The following is a 24,059-nucleotide window of genomic DNA, read 5'->3' as shown; positions in this document are numbered from 1 at the left end:
CAACATACGATATGCTGATGATGCTGTCTTAATTTGCGACAACATAGCAGATCTTCAACAACTTGTCACTATAATCGGAGAATACAGTAAGCGAATGGGATTAGAGATTAATACCAAAAAGACCAAATTCATGATCATCTCCAGAAACTTGGATGCATTTGAAAACTCCACCATAATACTGAATACTAAGTCCATTGAGAGAGTGAGCAAATTCAAATATCTAGGAACGTGGCTTTTTGAAGACTGGGCATCGGACAGGGAAGTAAAATGTCGCATTGAGCAAGCTCGACAAGCTTTCGTAAAATTCAGGAAGGTACTGAGATGCTCAGAGTTCGACCTTACACTGAGACTAAGGTTTACTAAATGCTACGTGTGGTCGGTGCTGCTATATGGCATAGAGGGCTGGACACTCAAAACGAGGGATATAAACAGATTAGAAGCCTTCGAAATGTGGCTTTATCGCCGTATCCTAAAGATACCATGGACGGCGAAAGTCACAAATGTGGATGTCCTTAAAAGAATCAACCAAAAACGTCAGCTTTTCGAAAACATCAAGAAAAGAAAAACGGCGTATTTGGGTCACATCATGCGAAACGAAAAATACCAGTTCCTTCAACTTATAATCCAGGGTAAAATTGAAGGCAAGAGAGGAATAGGACGCAAGAAAATGTCCTGGCTCCGAAACATAAGGTAATGGATAGGGATTACCGACATACAATCACTGATACACATTGCAAGAAACAGAGAGTTAATGGAAAATGTGATCGCCAACATCCATTAGTGGATTTGCATTTGAAGAAGAAGATTCTGCAAAAAGTTTTCTTTAAACGCGCTTTAGCGTGTGGACGGTTTGAATACAATGTATGTAGTTGTAATCGCGCGTTATTAAAATGCGCGTTAAACGCTTGTCATGCGAACCTGCCCTAAGTTTATGGTCGAGTATAGTGGGTACTCAGTTAATTGGGCCGTTTTTTATAGAAGGGAATTTAACGGAAATTTAATGTTTGGTTATTTCACGTTGAAATATTCGATTTGGAAATTGCTGTATTTTGATAGCAAAATGTTTTTCGATAAAATATTTACTTTTTGAGTTAAACTGCTCGTCAAAAGTTAGGGATATAGAAAATTCTGCTGATTTTCATAGTTGATTTTTTCGCGAACAAACGGATTCCGCTATTTTTTTTTTATTTTAGCCTTTTCTTTAGTATTTACACAGTTGTGCAAAGGTTTACTCAAACTTATTTTTTGTACTTATACCGGATGAAAGAAAAAAATATGTTTTTCTTGTGTTAAGTTTGAGACACCCTGTGGGGAGAACGAGGTATAAATGTAAGTATACATCAGAATAATTTTGTAGTCTTATGTTTTGTGAAGATGCTGTTGTTTGAATGTCCGTGATATCTTTAGAAACAAAAAATAGACGGTTTTGTAATTTAACATGTGTTTTAACCGAAACAAAAGTTTCAAACACCTTGTAGGGAGAAAAAGGCACAAAAGTGAGTATACACCAATATTTTGTTGTAGTCTCATATTTTTTGAATATTTTATTTTTTTAATTTCTCTGATATATTTAATAACAAAGAAACTAGACGGTATTACTCTTTAATATGTTTTCTATGTTTCACATGTGTAATGTGACGTATTTCGTAAATTAAAACAGATATTAAAGAGTAATATCATGTTTCTTTGTTATTAAAGATATCAGAGAAATTAAAATAGCAAAATATTCACAAAATATGAGACTACAACAAAATATCGAGGTATACTCACCTTTGTGCCTTTTCCTCCCTACAAGGTGTCCCAAACTTTTGTTTCGGTTAAAACACATGTTAAATTACAAAACAGTCTATTTTTTTATTCCTAAAGATATCAGGGACATTCAAAAAACAAAATGTTCACAAAAAATACGACTACAATTCGATTTCGATATCTACTCCCATTTGTACCTCGTCCTTTCTACAGGGCGTCTCAAACTTAACATAAGAAAAACATTTCTTTTCTTCCACCCGGTATAAGTACAAAAAAAAAAGTTTGAGTAAACCTTTGCATAACTGTGTAAATACTAAAGAAAATTCTAAAATAATAAAAAAATAGCGGAATCCGTTAATCTGTTCACGAAAAAATCTACTATAAAAGTTCCTCAGAATTTTCTATATCCCTAACTTTTGACGAGCAGTTTATTTGCGAAAAACTGTCTGAAAACGTGTTTTTTTTTGTAGAAAATTAAACATTTTCAATCGCAAATAACTCAAAAAGTATTGACTTACGTAAAAAACTCTATAGAACGAGAGTTGCTTAGAATTAGTAAGTTTATCAATTTCCGGAATTACTTCAAACGCGCGTTATTTCACCACCGACAAGGCGTGAATGTCACCCCCCAAGTAAAAGCAACCAACGGCACAAATTCAACTTTGAACTGGAGGGTAAGTAAAACCTAAATCCAAATTTTCATGCAATTCTGAGTTGACTCTGAAAATTACACTCCAAAATTAAAATAATAATAAGATAATATTAAAATAAAACTTTTATTGACACCAATTGTCTGGTAACGCCTTAAAGTCAAATTTCAAATCATTTTTTATAGTGTAGGAAACAGAGGTTGAACCTTGCAAAATGGATACAAGTCCGGTTTTATTTTTTTTCTTGCATATCAAGAGATGCTTATTATAAGACTAATTTTTCTAAAAAAATTTCGCCCCGGAACCCCCCTTTTCACCCCTTTAAAGGGGGTAATTTGTGGTTTTTGCGGAACGTAGCCCTTCCTGTACCTTTTACAAAAAATTTCTTTTATAGAAATATGAAGAGGACTATATTTTCTACGATTTATTTCCCGACAGCATCTGTCTATCATCCACCGTTTAGCAAGGGTGGCGCCCCAAAGTTCACAAGTTTTTAAAAGAGATGTTTTTAAAAAATATATATTTTTCCCTAATTGTACGGGAAATTAAAAAGAAATTCTGCGGAAATTATTCAAAATAGATGATTGATTTTTTGGTATAGGTTTCACTTAAGGGTAATTGCCTTTTTTTTAATTACAGGGTGTTGCATTTTAAAAAACCCCTTTTTATACCATCTGATCCGTTTACGCTAGAGTAAAAAGACTTTCAGCGATTACCCATTTACTGGTGTTATTTACAAATTTGTATAATGCACCCCCATTTTTGCCCCGGAACCACCCAAAAAAAAAAAGAATTAATAAATAAAGTAATTTTCTTTGAATCCTTCACACACAATGCCCTTTATTAATATGCTTCATATATCATTTTGTGCACGTTATTATTACACATGCATGGACACCAAAAGCGATTTCCTAGTGCAACCCCTGTAGCCAAAAAAAAAATAAATAAAATGGGGGGTTGAATTTTTTTTTTGTTTTTTGCTTTTTGGTCCATATGGGCATATGCTTCATCAATAGTGGTTTTCAAAAATATATGGTTATTGCAACATCCCTGCGGAAACCACCCCTATCCTTGAAAATATACTGCAGAAACTACCCCTATACCTTGGCGAGCCTGTTTTTACGATTTTCTCATTACCTATTCATTTTTTTAAGCAAAACTTATACAGGGTTAAAGACCACTATTTCCTCTAAAAATTAGGTCCTATTCATTTTTTTCGTTTAAGCAATCGTTACGGCACAGTGGCGTCGTAAACCTCATATATGCTTTGGCGGGCTCCAGTTTTTGTTTTTTTTTTCGTCATCTGTTCGTTTTATTGATAAAGTACTTATATAAAATAGAACAACACAGTGTAACCTACAAATTATGACCTATGCACATTTTACATTCTTTGCTCCCCAAAGCCACAGTGGTGGCCCAAAATAAATTTTTTCTTATTTTCGCCACCTACACGCATTTTATTGCGTTAATGCTACCTTAATAGCACAATATTCACCCCTAAGTGGTCGCTAAGCAGTGGCGGATCAAGGAAGGGGTGATGGGGGCGATCACCCCCACCCCTCTCAAACCAAGTGATATTATATTTGAAGATTATAAAAATATTCATAAAATAATTCATTCGTAAAAAGACAATAAAAATATATTTATATATATTTATTTTTATAGAAATACTTATATTATATTAATATTATTTTTATAAGAATGACATTTTATGCTTTAGCAATAGTGGCGGATCCAGCATCGTTAAGAGGGGGGTGCCAATTTGTTAAATTTCTATAAAAATAAATGAATATTTTTATAATCTTTGAATATAATATCACTTGGTTTGAGAGGGTGGAGGTGATCACCCCCATCACCCCTCCCTGGATCCGCCACTGCTTAGCGACCACCTAACGGTAAATATTGTGCTATTAAGGTAGCATTAATGCAATAAAATGCGTGTAGGTGGCGAAAATATGCAAAAATTTATTTTGGGCCACCACTGTGGCTTTGGGGAGCAAAGAATGTAAAATGTTTATAAGTCATAATTTGTAGGTTACACTGTGTTGTTTTATTTTACATAAGTACTTTATCAAAAAAACGAACAGATAACGAAAAAAAAAAAACAAAAACTGGAGCCCGCCAAAGCATATATGAGGTTTACGGCGCCACTATGCCGTAACGGTTGCTTATACGAAAAAAATGAATAGGACCTAATTTTTAGAGTAAATAGTGGTCTTTAACCTTGTGTAAGTCTTGTTTAAAAAGAATGCATAGGTAATGAGAAAATCGTAAAAACATGCTCGCCAAGGGATAGGGGTAGTTTCTGCAGTATATTTTCAAGGATAGGGGTGGTTTCCGCAGAGATGTTGCAATAACCATATATATTTTTGAAAAGCACTATTGATGAAGCATATGCCCATATGGATCAAAAAGCAAAAAACAAAAAAAAATTTTCAACCCCCCATTTTATTTAATTTTTTTTTGCTACAGGGGTTGCACTAGGAAATCGCTTTGGGTGTCCATGCATGGGTAATAATAACATGCACAAAATGATATATGAAGCATATTAATAAAGGGCATTGTATGTGGAGGATTCCAAGAAAATCACTTTATTTATTAATTCTTCTTTTTTTTGGGTGGTTTCGGGAAAAAAATGGGGGTGAATTATACAAATTTGTAAATACCACCAGTACATGGGTAATCGCTGAAAGTCTTTTTACTCTAGCATAAACGGTTCAGATGGTATAAAAAGAGGTTTTTTAAAATGTAACACCCTGTAATTAAAAAAAGGGCAATTACCCTTAAGTGAAACCTATACTAAAAAATCAGTCAATTATTTTTGAATAATTGCCGTAGGATTTCTTCTTAATTTCCGTTACAGTTAGGGAAAAATTAATTTTTTTTTAAAATATCTTTTTTAAAAACTTGTCAACTTTAGGGCGCCACCCCTGCTAAACGGTGGAGGATAGAGAGATACTGTTGGAAATAAATCGTAGAAAATATAGTCCTCTTCATATTTCTATAAAAGAAATTTTTTGTAAAAGGTACAGGAAGGGCTACGTTCCGCAATAACCACAAATTACCCCCTTTAAAGGGGTGAAAAGGGAGGTTCCGGGGCGAAATTTTTTCAGAAAAAGTTAGTCTTATAATAAGCACCCCTTGATATACCAGAAAAAAAATAAAACTGGACTTGTGTACATTTTGCAAGGTTCAACCTTTGTTTCCTACACTATTAAACTTTTTAAAAAATAAAGTGTTTTGATAACTTGGAAACTTAGGAAATTTTCCTAGACTCTCCCTAACTAAATTTTTAGTTTCCCGAACTTCGCACATTTTGTCTCATGTAAATCCTGACCGCGACCGACCCAGAATCGGGAAACAGGGATGAGTTGTTTGCCTACAAATTTAAACTTTAATTAAATAACTTCGGGTGTCGAGTAGTTTTTAAAGCTCAGAATTCGACAGTCGCCCTAAAATCAAAAATATCGGCACTTGCACGAAAGCAAGGGATCTAATTAAAAAGTTTTTAATGGAAAAGACCAACGAAATGCTGCTGCTACACTGCTTGAACTGGAAAATTTGTGCGTGCTCACGTATTGTCAAATAAAACTTTTAAGCTTTATTAATGAAACAGGTTTATAATATTACTAACAATAATAATAAGTACCATACAGGGTGCCCAAAAACTCTCCTGAAAAACGAAGAGCGGAGATTTCTCAGATTATTTCACTCATGTAGATTCTTACTAATAGAAACCTACAGATATAAAAATTACAACCCCAGGTTCTCCAAAAGGCAACGATAATGAACCACCAACACCTGAAGTTACAACAAACGAAGAAATAAACATCGAGGAGGGAGAGGTAAAGGAAGCATTAAGAAAATTAAAAAATAGAAAATCTCCTGGAGAGGACAGAATATCGAACGAACTCCTAAAGTACGGAGGAAAAGATCTAACTAAACAACTATTAAAACTAATACAAAAAATAATAGAACAAAACAGAATACCACAAGAATGGTGATCAAGCATCCTAATAAAACCTCTCTTCAAAAAAGGAGACAAATTGGACCCGGAGAATTTCAGAGGAATTAACTTATTAAACATAACATTAAAATTAATATCCAAGGTGATAACAAACAAATTGAATAAAATTATAACATTAGCAGAAGAACAACAAGGTTTTAGGTCGGGAAGGTCATGCACTGACGCTATATTTATAATGAGACAAGTTCAGGAGCAATCGTTGGAATACAACAAACCGGCATATTTATGTTTCGTGGACCTTAAGAAAGCATTTGACAGGGTCACATTAAAGGACTTTATCCTTTTGTTATACCCGAGAGAGGTACTTCTAGGAATAATTAAAACGATCGAAAACATCTACCAGAATAACACAATAAAAGTAAAAGTAGACGATGAATTAACTGACCCAATTGAAGCCGGCAATGGGATAAGACAGGGGGATTCCTTGAGTCCTTTATTGTTCAACCTGATCATGGACGAAATAATAAAAAAAATAAGAACTAAAAAAGGATACCAAATGGGAGAAAAACAACTTAAAATAATCTGCTATGCGGACGATGCAATACTAATCTCTCAAAGTGAAGATGATTTACAACGTATGCTGCACCAATTCAACATATTCGCCAGAAAATTTAACATGTTAATTTCCTCGCAAAAGACAAAATGCATGGTTATAACAGCAGATCCAATAAGATGTAAATTGGAGCTGGAAGGTCAGATAATAGAACAAGTGATGGAGTTTAAATACCTAGGCATCACTATCTAGCTACGGAAGGCTCGAAACAGAAGTGAAAGATCAAGTGAATAGAGCAAACAGAGCCGCAGGTTGCCTGAATGAATCAATATGGAGAAATAAAAATATCGGAAAAGAAACGAAAGGCAGAATTTACAAAACAGTCATCAGACCAATAATGACATACGCGGCAGAAACACGACCCGACACAGAGAGAAAAAAAGATTGCTCGAAACAGCGGAGATGAACCCTTCGAAACATCGATGGTAAGACTCTATGGGACAGAGCTAGAAGCACAGATATAATGTTAATAACTGGGTAAGAAACAGAAGAATAGAATGCAATGACCACATAAGCCGAATGACAACAAATAGGGTAGACAGCTCTATCTACCCTAGTTAACTCAGCTCTGTTGACTAACGTCGACTCAAAGACACTTTAACATCTTATCGCTACTATGGAATGTATTTGTATAAACATTCTGGCTCTAAAGTAAACAGAATTCAGACTCTAAGACTCCGCATTGGATAAATTATAACCAAAATCCTTTTGTAATTTGCCTCGATAACGAACTTAAAAGATAAATATACAGACCGTGGGATATAAAAAAAGAATTTCGCGGTATTACACATGCGTTTAATTTATTCATCACTACAGGATCGGACCTGATATACTTATACGACGATAAAAACATATTCATTGGGACCGTTACAGTGTAAGTTCAGTTAATTGGATAAGATGAAGCGTTATTTGAAAATCTACCATAGCAAGTAGAAGTTTACCTCTAGACTGAGTCGTATGCTACTTTGAAGTCCACGAATATGTAGTGCATGCCGACGCCAAACTATAGGGTTTTTTCAAGGATCTGCCTCACTGTAATTATCTTCTCCGTTGTTGTTCTAATAGGACCGAAACCGCACTGATATCCTCCCACTACAACTTTACACTTGCCTTCGGCTCGTGTGGCAAACTTCACCATCGTGAGTAATAGCCATCATTACATGCTAGTTTAATAATATACTATTATTAATATATTATAGTTAAATTTGACCAAAGTTCACGGCTTCCAGTGTTTATCATTTAATGAAATACCTTAACTAATTCTTTTTTGTAGCAATAAACAAAGGTGCTGTGTGCTGTGTGCTTATTTATTCAACTTTTACAATTTATTAACTTTAAATCCATTTACAAACTATTGCGTTATCTATTATTAAAGTAATAAAAGCACGGTTGGAAATATTTTAATCTTATCGTTAATGTTTAAATTTAGAAATAATTAGAACAAAGAGAAATCTATAGAACAGAAGTAGGTACTATAGAAGGTTGTAACTCAAATTTCTGGTAACAACCCTTAATCTGAGCCTTCTACAATGTTTGCAAGGCATGCAGATCCATAAATAGTAGGTCAAAACGGCAAACAGGTGTATGTTTTCAAAAAACTTTTGATAGTGTGTAAAAAATATATTTTATATCAGTTAAGTACTTTCAACACATAACGTGCCATCATCAGAGCTTCCTAAAAGGACATATTTAAGATAAGATTTTTTTCATATAAAAAAATGAGTGAAAAACTTACGTCCTCTTAAAATACCTTCATAGAAGAGCAGTTGCTTAACAACACAACAAAAAACATGAATACTGGGCAAAAGCCACAGATATAGGGTAATAACCCTTTACAGTGAATAGAATCACATCTAAATTCTTTTATTAATTTATAAAGACAACATGGCTGAGTCAGATCATTTTGAGCCCACGTGAACAGCAGATCAGCTGAGGAAGACTGTCATTTATTAAAATGGTAAAGAAGGAACTACAATCTTATGCGACCTCTATATTCATAAATATTAAATAAAAAATTGAAAATGACTAAAAAGCCATGTATAGGTTAAATGAATTTAAAGTTAAGATACTAAATTTTAAAGTTAAATTTTCAAAAGATTACTATTATTACTATTGAAGTGAAATGTTAACGTGTATATTATAAGTTATCAAAATTCTCCCAAAAACAAAACTGTTATAGTTCGACCAAGTGTAGAAGAAGTTAGATGAAATCAAACCTAGGAGAAATATCATTTGACAAGCTCAGAGTTCGAAAGCTGTTTAGTCCAGAAAGCCACTGCGCATCCGCTAGGAAAAATATTCTAATTCGGATTTCTTGCATAATCTTACTCAAAAAGGACTCCTTTTAACAAATTTGCATGTTGCCAGGACCAAAAGGTGGTCAAAAATTTTTTGAGCGTTTTTTTTTGTTTTTTTCCTAAAATTTTTTTTTGCATGGAAAAAAGTTCTTTTGGGTTTTTTGGATCATTTCAAACAGAAAGGGTCTTTAGTGACTTTTCTCTAAAAGTGATAGTTTTTGACATATAATCGATTAAAAATTGAAAAATTGCGAAATCGGCTATTTTTAACCCTCAAAAACTATGTGAAAAACTGAAAATTTGAATGTTGCCAAGGTAGGTAGATATTCTTTAAGCATCGATTGATAAAATCCCGAAGAGTTTTTTGCAATGCAATATTCAAAACTCCTTTGTTTTTTAATTGCTAATCAAGCATGCGCGACACTATTTTCCACCGACAGTATGGTGCAAATAAAAGGAATAAATTCTTTATTTCATAAACCGGCGACTCTAAGGAAAAATCCCGAAACAGGTCGATTTTTATTTTTAAGTTATGATATTGTGGCATATATGGTATACTAGTGACGTCATCCATCTGGACATGATGACGTAATCGATGATTTTTTTAAATGAGAATAGGGGTCGTGTGCTAGCTCATTTGAAACATTCTTCAATTCTCTTTTCAGTAATGTAAACATTTACATTATTATTTATACAGGGTGTCCAAAAAATTTTTATTAAATTAAATTATTTGACAAAAAAAGAAGTAGAAGGACACCCTGTATAAATAATTATGTAAATGATTACATGACTGAATAGAGAATTGAAGAACCTTTCAAATGAGCTACCACACGACTCCTATTCTCATTTAAAAAAATCATCGATTACGTCATCACGCCCAGACGGATGACGTCACTAGTATACCATATACGCCACAATATCATAACTTAAAAATAAAAATCGACCTATTTCGGGATTTTTCGTTAAAGCCGCCGGTTTACGAAATAACGAATTTATTCCTTTCATTTGCACCATACTGTCGGTAGAAAATAGTGTCGCGCACGCTTGATTAGTAATTAAGGAACAAAGGAGTTTTGAATATTGTATTGCAAAAAGCTCTTTGGGATTTCATCAATCGATGTTTAAAGAATATCTACCTACCTTGGCAACATTCAAATTTTCAGTTTTTCACATAGTTTTTGAGGGTTAAAAATGGCCGATTTGGCAATTTTTCAATTTTTAATCGCTTATATGTCAAAAACTATCATTTTTAGAGAAAAGTCACTAAAGACCTTTTCTGTTTGGAATGATCAAAAAAACCCAAAAAAACTTTTTTCCATGCAAAAAAAAATAATTTTAGGAAAAAAATAAAAAAAAAACGTTCAAAAAATTTTTGACCACCTTTTGGTCCTGGCAACATGCAAATTTGTTAAAAGGAGTTTTTTTTGAGTAAGATTGTGCAAAAAATCTGAATTAGAATATTTTTCCTAGCGGATGCGCAGTGGCTTTCTGGACTAGTTATTTAAAAAAAATTTTTAAAAATCGTATTGATTAATTCAGACAAATAACAAATATTTATTTGTTTAAAAATATGTAAAAAATAAACGAAAACTCAAGAATACCTAAAAGTAATGTTCAAAAAACTTTCATAAACTGTTGGGTATACTGTATACTAAACCAAAATTATTAAATAAATTTCTTAAAAATAGGATCAAATTTACAATTTAATTGAATCTGGGTGTTAACACAGTTTTGAGGGTTTCTTTTCATTTCTCTACTTATTTCTAGATCCTTCTAGTAGCTTCATTTTGGTATAGTTACTATTAGGTATGCTGTGTAATATCCTACTATCTCTTTGTGGACTAAAGCTATGTTTCGATGCAAGTAAATGATGACCAAAGCTAGATTTATCGATCTTTGATAGATGCTCTTTGATACGAGTATCCAAAGGTCGCATCGTTCTACCCACGTAAGTCACAGGGCATTCACCACATGACAATTTATAAATGCCAGTCTTTTCCAATTCCATAAATAGTAGACATGGGAGAATCTACATCATGCACTCTACACCTGTTTTGTTTACTTATCTAGTTAAAACTCCAACAAAATTTTGCTTCCTATACTAAAATGTGAGTAAAATTAAGTAACGAGATACAGCTTAAGACTTAATTTGTTTCGTGGGCTACCACCATCAGTTGACATGTTTTGTTTCTTCCTTTTAGAGTCCTCAGTACTGTCTGTCTGTGGTGTACACAGGTTACACCACAGAGAGTTCTGAAGTCTCCAAAAGGAAGAAACATAAAATATGTCAACGGATGGTGGTAACCCCTAAAATAAATTAAAACTTAAGCTGCCTCTCGGTAAATGGTTAAAAGTATTATAATATTCTTAACAGTTTGTTGCTTTGTTGCAGATGAATGAACGGCCATCCAACATACCTTTTTCTATTATTCGAGAACTAAGATGCAGAAATTGCCAAAATATAATCAGTTGTGCTCCTGTGCACGTATTACCGGATGAAAATGTATTATGTGGAAGGTAGGATAGATTAATATTTTTATATATACCAAGTGTTTAATTTTTCACAAGCCAAAAATAATCTTACATTTTTCACTGTATTAACTATTCCTTAGTCCAACCCTTACTAATATCCTACTACTAAATTTACCCCACTCCCTACCAAATGCTTAGATATTGCAATGCGCGATTCTAGCTTTGAAATTTAAGTTTTGAACGTTTATATCTCGGTTATTTTTTGCACTACAGAAATAGTAAAACAGGTAAAATATTTGATACAGAAAAAGCTAAAATTTTTATGTATCATTTTTTACGTATATTGAGTATTTTACATAAAGCCGCATCAACCATGGAAGGTTATTAGCGGATGTTGATCAATTACAATATAATTACTGGGATTTTCCCATTGATTTTGTTTTAATTACAAATATAATTATTACATTTTTAATAAATGTATATCTTCAAGATAATTAATTGTATTAAATAAATTATAATTTAATATATTCTTCAGCTGACTTGGTTCTTCAGAAATGTTGTTGATGCTTCGTTCATACGAGTAAAGTGGACATTATGTAAGAATGTGCTGGACTCTTATCAGGCATCTACAGTATGAGCATTGTGGTCGTAGCTCTTTGGTTATTAAGTACTTATGGGTTAATCTTGTATGCCCAATGCTTAATCGGTTTATTACCAAGTTATTATCAAAAGAAAATGAAAATGATAATATTAAAAATTCTAATTTTTTTAAATTATACCTTGTCTTTCAAAAATATGCGTTTTAAACCGATCAAAAATCAAAAATTAAATTGTTAAAATCATTACTTATGCTAATATAAAGAAATTATTGTAAAGGATTACTATAAATTTTAATTTTTATGGAAATGGTGTATGTTTAGTTTTTCACTTTTTCCTAAAAAATTCGAGAGGGTTCTCTTATTTTCATCATAACTTGCTTAATGTTGACGCTAATAAATTCTTCTGGAGCTCATTTGATAGGTATTACAAAGTACTTTGACAAGTGTTTAACAGATATTTTATAAAATGCATCGTTGTCCCGTTATATAGGCTTGAATACATAGATTTGAGTACTCGTCGAAAAAAATATACATTTAATTACCCCTAACTCACTTTGAATTAACATTAGTTTAGTTCTTTAAGTGAGGAGTGTATTCAATTTTTTATTATCTTTAATTGTGATAATCATAACTTTTGTAAAAGCTTATAGTTTTTGAGTTATACGTGAAAAACAGATTTAAAACATGCATTTTTTTACGAAAAAAATAAAATTTTTGATCTTTAATAACTCAAAAAGTATTGATTTATATTAATAACTTTATATAACAGATTTTCTTTAGAATTTGTCCCTCTATCGATTTATGGTATTATTTTTAATAAAATAATTTTCACCCCCGAGAAGGGGTGGCATCCACCCCCAGGGTAAAAGCGCAAGTTGGCATCATGTCACCTTTGTTACTTGAGGTATCCTCTAACTACTCACCAATTTTCATGAAAATCGATGGAGGTTCAACGAAATCGGAGGTGAAAACCTTCAGTGACTGCACTATGTTTTATTTTAGTTAAATATGTATTCTGTTTGTCATAGGCGTATACGACGGGATTCCATAATTATCAGTTTTTTTGTTTATTTTCTTAAATCTGAATGCTATGCGTCGAAAACACTTTCAACAATTTGTTCTATCGCTAATAATTCCAAACATTGAGTTTATTAAGAAAATTGTCTAATAATGGCGGCACCAATTGTTCTTCATATCTCGCGTACAATTTACGACGAATTATATCGTTAGTTACTTTCAATCCCGCTACATATATGTATACATGACAGTACCATTAAGATAAACTTTAATGGATATCTAAGATAACGACAATAAATTAACTTTTTTATGAGGAAGACGAAAAGCCCTAGATACAAAGTTTACTACTTTTATACAATTAGAATAATTGAAATAAAAATAATAAACAATATTTTAAATCAAAGACTTTTCGTTAAGAAACTGCTTTCTGGCTGCATCCTGTATCTCCGGCTTTTACAATATATAAGCACAAGAGACGACGAATATAGAAGAAAGCAAATAAAGGACACTAGCCACGTATTTACCTTCTTTTCGTCTAGGAAAAGGACCGAAAGACAGTCTCAGGTACTCAAATCAGAGTAAAGATGAAAAAGAGAAAGGCAGTTTTTGTTTTTATTTGATTCAGAGTTGGACCACAATCTCCGTATAGCTATTTCAGCATCTATGCATCCTCAGTGAAGCTATGCAGTCACAACTCCGAAACAAAAATCAACAATGCTGAAACAAACAGTTGTGACTGCATAGCTCCACTGAGGATGCATAGATGCTGAAATAGCTATACGGAGATTGTGGTCCAACTCTGAATCAAATAAAAACAAAAACTGCCTTTATCTTTTTCATCTTTACTCTGATTTGAGTACCTGAGACTGCCTTTCGGTCCTTTTCCTAGACGAAAAGAAGGTAAGTACGTGGCTAGTGTCCTTTATTTGCTTTCTTCTATACCTATTCGTCGTCTCTTGTGTTTATATATTGTAAAAGCGGGAGATACAGGATGCAGCCAGAAAGCAGTTTCTTAACGAAAAGTCTTGGATTTAAAATATTGTTTTATTATTTTTATTTCAATTATTCCGATTGTATAAAAGTAGTAAACTTTGTATCTAGGCCTATTCGTCTTCCTCATATTACAAGAGATATCGCTGTTTTGCGTCTCAAAAGGTGGAAACATTGAATCGCGATGTTTTCCCTTAAATAGGCAGGATTGTTGATTTTTGTTTCAGAGTTGTGACTGCATAGCTTCATTGAGGATGCATAGATGCTGAAATAGCTATATGGAGATGGTGGTCCAACTCTGAATCAAATAAAAACAAAAACTGCTTTTACCTTTAACTTTTTTATGTTTGAAACATTAGAGACAATATATTTTTTATTATTTCACACATATACAGAGTATTTCAACGAAAGTTTGACCCCCCTCCCAGTAACTCAGAAAACAAGAATTTCTTCAGAATTTAAAAAAACATGTCAATTTGTATAGAAAGGGGGACGAATTTTCATGCAAAATTCGTCATTAAAAAAAAACGATTGTTGGAAATGGAAAATTAAATTAAAAATGGAAAGTCCTCACTAAAATGGAAAACTTTACTTAACTTTTTTGGTTTTAGAACCTTCTCTTCATAACCCAATAGGTCACCAAAGCGCTCCAGTGACTGCACATTTAGCATACTTCCCTCCCCTACTATTGGAACAGACTATATACACACTCACACATATCTTATAGACTTTTAGACCTTGAATTATTCTTCTTGTAAAAAAATATCTCCACATCTACTTATAGTTTAATTACGAGCTTATGCTTAAGTTTACTGAAATTTCTGACCCTTCTGGTTTCTGATTTTCTCGTTTTTACGGTAAATATAATTTCAGGTCGAATATTCAGACTTTTCAAAAATAAGTCTAGACATGCTTAAACACAATAATACATCACGACTGAGAGAAAACTCTGAGAAAGATCGATTTACTTTTTTTGTGTTTATCTGGAGTTGACTTTCACCGTATATCAACAAATTAGTAGTTTTACTATACCGTATGATGTAAAAGTATGGAATATTTCCATTATTTCAGAAATAGATGCCTTTAAAAAAATATTAAAATATGTAAATTTTAATTTTTGAATGGCCATCCATTGCTTTATGTGTTGGACATTACGTCATCAGTCTTGGCATAATGACGTAATCCACGATTTTTTTAAATACAAGTCAAAGTCATGAGATAAATATTTTGAAAAGTCTTCTAATCGACTTTGCAACAATGTATTTAACCAAAATTATGAACCAAAATTATGAAACTTAAAACAAAATTATGATGCAAAAGTATGGAGTTTTCTTTTTTTTGTATAGGCATGACTCAGTCTGTTTTTTCAAAGTGCCTCCATTAAGTTGTTGTTCCATCGTTTTCGTGGTCTTCCCACTTATCGTCTTTCAATTGAGGAACCGTGGCTCGACGTCCTTTCTACTCTATTTGCTGTCTTATTTTGTTGTTGTGGTAGATATTTTCGATCGTTTTAATTATTCCTAGAGGTACCTCTTTTGAGTATAACAAATGGATAACAGATTTAAAAAAAATCCTTAAACACGTCCAGTCTCTGTTTTTAAATGGTCATCACTTGCTGTATATTATTATAATGCAGAAAATTACGTCATCAGTGTTGGCGTAAGGACGTAACCGACGATTTTTTTAAATACAAATTGGGGTCACGGGACACCTAATTTGAAAGGTCTTCTAATCGGCTTTACAATGATGCGATATTCGAATATTTATTTCTCCAGGTTTAACTAAAATGATCTACTTAGTTAAGCAAAATAAAATTACAATAAATATTTATTGGCGAAATTAAATTACGTTAGGATATAATTTACTATCCGTTATTCTCATTACATCATTGATGAAGGTGGTCAATTTCAATAAGGGATGTTCACAAAAAATTTAATAGTCAATTGAAACATGTAAAACGATTAAGAAACACTCTAGGAATAATAATTATTGTCTAAACTATAAAGAAAATTAAAAAAGCCTTTCTATGAAAAAATTTCATTAGAAATCTAGCATTATTTTAAATTTCAAGGAAACGATTCTGACGTCACTAGTCGTACTCATATACTCTAGCGCGCGCCATGTCCACAGTATTCTTTCTCTTTGGGTACCTGTTTGACGTTAGTTCAGGTCATTTTATTTTGTATTTTGTTATTCTCTTATTGTTTTATCAGGGCGTGGAGTTTTATGGTGAATTTGTTTAGTTTAAAGTGGATAGACTGTTTCTAAGGACATATTTTGGGTGGTACAAATAAATAAATAAAATGAAAGGTTTTAAAATAGCTGATTCGCTTAGCCTACGTACTGTACATGTAACAATGGTGTCTGATTTCTTGTCATCTTGTAAAGAAATAAATCAACCACAGAGTAGCGCAATGTTTATTTTAATAAGGTACAGGGGTACAAAAAAAGAGAAAATTTAGTGTGATTTTTAATTTCAAATATTTCATTCAAAGGAAACTTTTTTTTATTCTTATGGACTTTTGGCCCTCAGTAATAATGTAATCTTTAATTCTGCGTTCAAATTGTTCAAAAATATTTATTAGTTTTCTCACGATTCGAAAAAATTAATGCATTTAAATAGCATTTGCATAGATTTTGCCCTATTAATTTAAATGATGTCTAGTTTAAAGGGTCTGTCGGTAATAAATAGGTACCTGCTTTATTACTATGTTATGGACACCAAGTCTTTTAAACCTCCAGACAAATTAAAAGATCATAAAATATATAGGTACTTTTTATTTTTGTAAAAAATTCTTGCTGGCCAATTTCGTTGCCTGGATATTTAGAAACAGATATTTAGAAGTCCAAAATACGAAGTTTTCGACTGTAGGTATTAAGAATTTTTATAATTTTTTTTATAGCCAAACTAACTTAAATTTAAAGCATATCATAGAATTGGGTAAAAATGAGTACTTAATTTAAAAACCCATTTATTTATGAAAAGATCCATAACTTAGAATAAAGAAGTGATCTTCGCAAGAGAAAAGCTTGGCTTTTATTGATACATATACTTCTTTTTTACGTTTCTTTTTACGATTTAAATTAGCTGGAACTGTAATAAAAATCTTGTCAGAATTGTTTTTAGAGGCATTTACACACCAAGGAACAAAACATCACTTATTTGGTTTCATTTTTAATAATTAAATACGTAAAGAACTGCACACATTCAAATTATAAACTTCGTAAATAAGTATACAACTAGTCGTCGATCAAAGACGATACGACTGCTGACGTCACAGGCCGTAGCCTCGCTGCAGGGTACCGTTTTTTTAGCCTCCAAGAAAATCAACATTATGAACTCATTTATCTTAAAAAATATACATTTTTAAACAGTTTTATGATTGTTACGTTTGTATATACCTTATAATCTATTGAATTTAACAGTGAACATCCCTATTGCAGTAATAAACTAACAGGCTAAGAAAAATGAAAAACTAACACAGTTTATACCAGTACAAAGCCAAGTCAGATAAGGTGACTCGTTAAGCCCACTGCTCTTTAATATAATAATGCACGAAATAATACAAGCAGTACGTAAAGGTCATGGTTACAGAATGGGGAACAAATAAATCCAAATATTATGTCACGCAGAAGACGCCGCATTAATCGCCTAGACAGAAGATGATCTCCAAAGATTAACAGATATCTTCAATACAACAGCCAAGAAATACAATAATATGATAATATCAGCAGAAAAAATCGAATGTATGACAACATCTAAATACCCACTATACGATGTAAAATCGAAGTTAATGGGAAAATGATAAAGCAGGAAGCAAGGTTTAGATATCTAGTTATAGATATAACTATAACTTTGTATTGGGATACACTGCATCTCTTAGTAATCATCTTATTAAGTACAAGACAAATTCTTTTAATAGTTAAATGTTAAATAAGTTTGTTTATAGTAAACATGATTGACCCATATTACCGCACCTGTATCGGCTTTCGATACAAGGTCAGTTTGCAATAACAAATAGTATCCTTTATTTATAATCAAGCCGACACAGCATTTTTAATAAAAAACACTCTCACTTTTATTTATACCAAAACAGTAAACAGGGGAATCCACATTCTTAGTTCTAATTTCATTGCGAAAAGATTAGTCATTGGTATTTGAGATCCCAACGGGTAAACATCACAGCTACTAAATATTATACCACCAGCTCTTTACCGTAGTTACTTTAACGTACCAATAAATGAATTTACAGTGAGTATTGTTACTTCATCAACCCTTATGGTAGGGGGTAACCACCCCTCAATTATCTGAGATGGTTCAGATAAACAGGAACCACCATAACTTGTTACGGAGATGTTGAAGAAGAAGTACGACAACAAAGCTTAAAAGCAAGTAAAGCGGCGGGATCTCTTAATGACACAATCTGTAAGAACAAACAGTTAAGGTAAGACAAAAGCAAGAAACTGTAAAGCAACAATTAGACTTATATTGACATAAACGGCGAAGAAAGACACATGTAAAACAAGACGACTACTAGAAACAACAGAGATGAAAATACTTCGACGAATATCAGGGAAAAGTCTGTTGGATAGGGAGAGAAGCGAAAACATAAGAGGAGCATGCAATGTAGAAGACATAAATGGATAGGTGACAAAACGGACACAGGAGTGGAACGAACACATTAGTAGAATGGCAGAGGATAGGATAGTACGAATAGCACGAGATAAGTCACTAAATGGACGAAGAAGTATTGACAGACCAAGAAAAATATGGTGCGACAATATAAAAAATTTAAGAGGCTAATATTGAAGAGGAAACAGGCTCTAAAGCCCACATACAGGAAAGAAGAAGAAGAAGATTTTTTTAAAGTCTGAATCTGAAATAATGCATTTATTTCATACATTTGCATCATACTTTCATACTGTATAGTTTTAAACAAATGATTCAATACGTCTATCAAATTAGTGTTCTTTATGCAGTATAAGTACGTTTAAAAAAGTTTATACGTCGGTGCTTTCTGATCTTGTTTGCGTTGCGTGCCTCTTTGTTAATGTCACTTTATTTGATGGATTTGGCCTGCAGCACAAAATACTCCGTTCTATTTTATCGCTGGTAATGAAAATATTTTATCCGTTTTTAAGCTGTTGAGCCATGCCAGAATATATGTTTTTTTCCTTTATTGTGCGTGGGCTTCTGCGCCAGACAATGCTTGGACGATTATATACTGGGTGGTTCTTTGGGAGTTCCAATTCGCCGTTTTGGAGAAACTTAACATCAATATACAATTAATAGTCCAGTCGGGTTAGACGAATAACAGGCCTAACCTTGCATTAGGAGCAGGAGCGTCATTTGAAATTTTGTTTGGGGGGGGGGGCAAGCACATATATACAATACATTATATATGATGTTATGATGAATATTGATGTATTTTTTGTAAATTTCAGTCATTTTTTAGGGCCAGGGGGGGGGCAAATGCCCCCCCCTGGATGCCCAAATGACGCCCCTGATTAGGAGCTGCCCCAAATTTTATTTTTCTAACCTTTAGGGGGGGGGTCAATAGTAGTGTAAATTTAAAATCTCGACTGAATTTCGCCATTGCGTTAGCCGCTATCTTGATTTTAAACCAGAACCGTTTTTGCTCAATATCTCCGCCATTTTCAAAATTTGTTGAAAATGTAATTTTCTATCATTTCAACTTTTAATTTTTTTCGTGCCATCAATATTTTCCGAGTTATAGCGGAAAATAGTGAAAGTTATATATAAATAGAGCATAATTATTGAATTATCTCGTTTATTGTTAGTTTTACGACAAAAAATGTCCCTATAAAAAAATAGAGAGAAGTGAATTCTACACAATTTTAGTTTCTTTCATTTTTTTTTACTGAAGTTAATATTTAAGGTAGTATGTATGCGATAATGGCGCGAGCGTAAGACCTGATTGATTTTGTAGCAATTGTTTTTGTTCAATATCTACGCCATTTTCAACTTAAATTGTTCCAAATATGATTTCCTACAATTTCTTTTCAACATTTTTTTTCATGCGGTTGATATTTTCCGAGTTAAGTGGGAAAATAGTAAAAAGTGGTGGGGGGAGCATAATTACTGAATTGAATCTTTTTTCCGAGCTGCCCCAAATTTTATAATTCTATCCTTTAGGGGAGATCAATAGTAGTGTAAATTTAAAATCTCGACTGAATTTCGCTTTTGCATTAACCGCCATATTTATTTTAAAGGAGAACCGTTGTTGCTTAATATCTCCGCCATTTTCAACTTTTCGACAAAAACGGTAGGAACTAAAATTGTTGGAAACGCAATTTTCTACAATATCTTTTCCATAATTTTTTTATGTGATCAATATTCTCCGAGTTAAGGAGAAAAATAGTGGAAGCGGAGGGGAAGCATAATTATTTAATTGTCTCATTTATTATTAACTTTACGACATAATTGTATATAAACAAAAATAAAGAGAATTATACTTTATACAATTTTTGAAACTTCCAATGAAACACCAACCAAACTAAGTACATAAAAGACATAAATAATAACTTATATGCATTAAGTTTACTTAATTTTATTAACTAGCGGGTTTTATTGGTTAAATTTGTCTGTAGATAATTAAGTTTCATGTCAGCTAACATATTTTAATATTTCAACATTTTTTTAATTTTGGACCCCGTTGGGGGGAATTTTCCCATTCTCCCCTCTTAGACCCGCCACTGGTTCTCTCGACAAATTGTAGTAAATCGTAATTGCAACAATTTCACTTCTTACACTTTTTGTCGAAAAGTTGAAAATGGGGAAGATATTGAACAAAAACAATTGCTTTAAAATCAATCGGGTCTTACGCTCGCGCCTTTACCGCATACGTACTACCGTAAATATTGATTTTATCAAAAAAATGGAAGAGATCAAAATTGTACAAAATTTAATTCTCTTCATTTTTGTATATGTTAAAAAAAGTTGTAAAAGTAATAATAAACGAGATAATTCAATAAATCAATAATTATGCTTTAACTGTCACTCTTTTCCCCAAACTCGGAAAATATGGACCGCACGAAAAAAATTATAATAAACGAAATTATAGAAAATATCATTTTCAACAATTTCAGTTTGTATATTTTTTGTCGAAAAGTTGAAAATGGCAGAGATATTGAGCAAAAACGGTTCTCGTTTAAAATCAAGATGGCGGCTAACGCAACGGTCAAATTCAGTCGAGATTTTAAATTTATACTACTATTAACCCCCCCCCCTAAAGATTAGAAAAATAAAATTTGGTGCAGCTCCTAATGCAAGGTCAAATGGTATCCCGACTGGGCTATAATAATATATGCAAAAATATTGAACAATGGGGTTTGGATGTGCTCAAATTATATAAAATATTTACAGCTTCCTACCATTTTTGGTTATACCGGAAGTAGACTAAAATTTCCTTATTTTAAATATAACGGCCTATATATTATTAAGCATTAAGATATAACTACTCTTAAGGTCTCTCTCAATGTAGAGCCATGATACCTTACACCGAGTGCTTTGTGATATGTGACAAATCCTACTATGAAAGAGTCTCCGATTTGACAACCTGTATGCCGCTATACACAAAATCTTTCAATTTAGTAAAATGTGGTCCTCTCTGTAGTATAATGACTAATAATGAGAAATATGGGAGTACCTAACCACTTAGTTAACTGAATAAGAAATCAGTATGAAAAAAACTCAATTAAAGTTAAAATACACCGAATATACCTACTCGAGTGTATTCAAAACAAAAAAAAACTAGACAGGGCTGCCTACTGGGGCTCTATATTAGTGCTCCCTGACAACTAACAATGACAATATACCTCAGAAATCAAGCGTAGACTAACAATAGCCCGAATTGAAATAGATAAATTATACAAGAGTACCAAGCTCAGGTTGGTCAATGCAGTTATTTTTCCCATTGCTACATACAAAATGAAATAAGGAAAGACTAAGACTTAGATTAAATTCGACCCGGGCCACTACCATCGGATGACCATCGGATGACCAAGGTTTCTGCTTTTCAGCGTCTTCGGAGATGCCTGTAGTGCAGGGGTGGGCAAAGTGCGGCCCGCGGGCCGCATGCGGCCCTTCATACATTTTTTTGTGGCCCGCGGAAAAAAGTAAATTATTTTCATTTCGTTTTATCAAACAAATTATTGCTAATATTAATAAATCAATATAGATAATGCAGCTATTAATTAACAATTGCGCAGAGGGTAAATTTTCCGCAAATTTTCAATGTAACGCAAGCAATTATTTGGGTTTCCGGCACAGTATTCTGTTTGCTCCCTCAATGAAATACATGAAATTTCAACAAATGGATACGCTATTTTTGAAGTAATCAGGAACTGTTTGGAAAATTTTAAATTATCCCGTAACCACCTAGTAAGTGTAACGACTGACGGAGCACCCAATTTAAGAGCAGCAAATATTGTAATGTTGAGAAAATTTAAAGTAGACAACGTCATTTCAATTATAACTAATATTGTTAATTTTATTCGTTCAAGAGGATGATTATCGTGCATCCATAGCATCACAGCATATAAACCGCAACAGCAGTGACACACTAGAAGGCGGGAAAAGTTCGCGCACTATTACTGCGCAGATCGTCGGCCATTTTTCGCGTAGTACCAGACAGTGTAGAAAATCGACAGAGTTGCCGATTTGTACATAATTTTCAGATTTACTTAACTTTTATGACATTCTGATAATAAATATTTTTTAACATAATTTTATACGTATGCCTGTGGGAATTATGTCAATAATTGGGACATAACACAAAATATTAACGATGAATGGCGATTGTATTATTAATCTTTTGCAGAAATTCCAGAAAATATTCAAAAAGAATATCTTATGGGTAATAAAGTTAGTGCAAAAACTGATAATGCAGCAATGCAGAAATAAAAAAATCACGTCTTCTTAGATATCGTTGTCTGTCGACGTTTAAATGCGATATGTGGGCAAATATTAAATTAGTGTTAGCAAAAGTGAAGGAGTAAAAGAATGTTACTCCTTTCAAACAGACAAAAAATGTTAAATTATTTTAATCACATAAAGGATGAGGAAATTTTATTTGAAAGCGTTCCAGATGTAGTTTTATTATAGTAATATATTACATATAATTTTGTTACAAGTATTTTTGAATTAACAAGTTGAATAAAATAACTTTTTTCTTAATGTATTTTTATTACCCTTAGAACCTACCAAGATCAAAAATTTTAACATAATTTTTGGCGGTTGGGCAAAATCTGATCATTTTAGCAGTGGCTTAATATAATTTCATATAGTGACATCGGCAACACTGGTGATAGCATACTTGGTAGAGTTAGAAACAGAACATCCTGATGTCTTATTTATACCACAATCATCTTCGTTGGTTAAGTTTAAAAAAGGTCCTTAAAAGATGTTGTGAATTAGGGGAGGAAATTGCTTTATTTTTAGAAAGGAAAAACTGCTAGTAATTTGCTAAATTTACAAGTTTTGAACGCAAAATTAAACTTTGAAAATGAAACTCAAACTATTCATTGATCATATAAAAAAGAAAGAATTAGTTCAATTATTTCCCTTATTAAAACCATTAAATTAATAATGTACCAGAAAATAAGTTTAAAATTTATGAAGAAAAAAGTTGTAATTTGTTGACGGAATTTGAAAATCGAATCATTCCTTATCACTTCTAATAA

At 32.5% G+C, this 24,059-nt stretch overlaps 2 protein-coding genes across 3 annotated transcripts in view; one reads left to right on the top strand and one right to left on the bottom strand.

Annotated features, from left to right (window-relative positions):
- The window catches only part of LOC114331767 (probable G-protein coupled receptor CG31760), a 923,592-nt gene that overhangs the window by 374,062 nt on the left and 525,471 nt on the right, over nt 1-24,059 (bottom strand). The gene's annotated exons all lie outside the window — the stretch shown is intronic.
- The window catches only part of LOC126890606 (uncharacterized), a 107,027-nt gene that overhangs the window by 58,591 nt on the left and 24,377 nt on the right, over nt 1-24,059 (top strand). Inside the window, exon 2 of the mRNA XM_050659685.1 lies at nt 11,669-11,793. Within this exon, the coding sequence (XP_050515642.1) occupies nt 11,669-11,793 (125 nt within the window). The remainder of the gene's footprint in view (nt 1-11,668; nt 11,794-24,059) is intronic.

The sequence above is a fragment of the Diabrotica virgifera genome, chromosome 8 (assembly GCF_917563875.1).
Source record: "Diabrotica virgifera virgifera chromosome 8, PGI_DIABVI_V3a".
NCBI classification, from domain to species: domain Eukaryota; kingdom Metazoa; phylum Arthropoda; class Insecta; order Coleoptera; family Chrysomelidae; genus Diabrotica; species Diabrotica virgifera.
The sequence above is the reverse complement of the archived record's forward strand: the minus strand, read 5'-3'. Positions and strand labels throughout refer to the sequence as shown.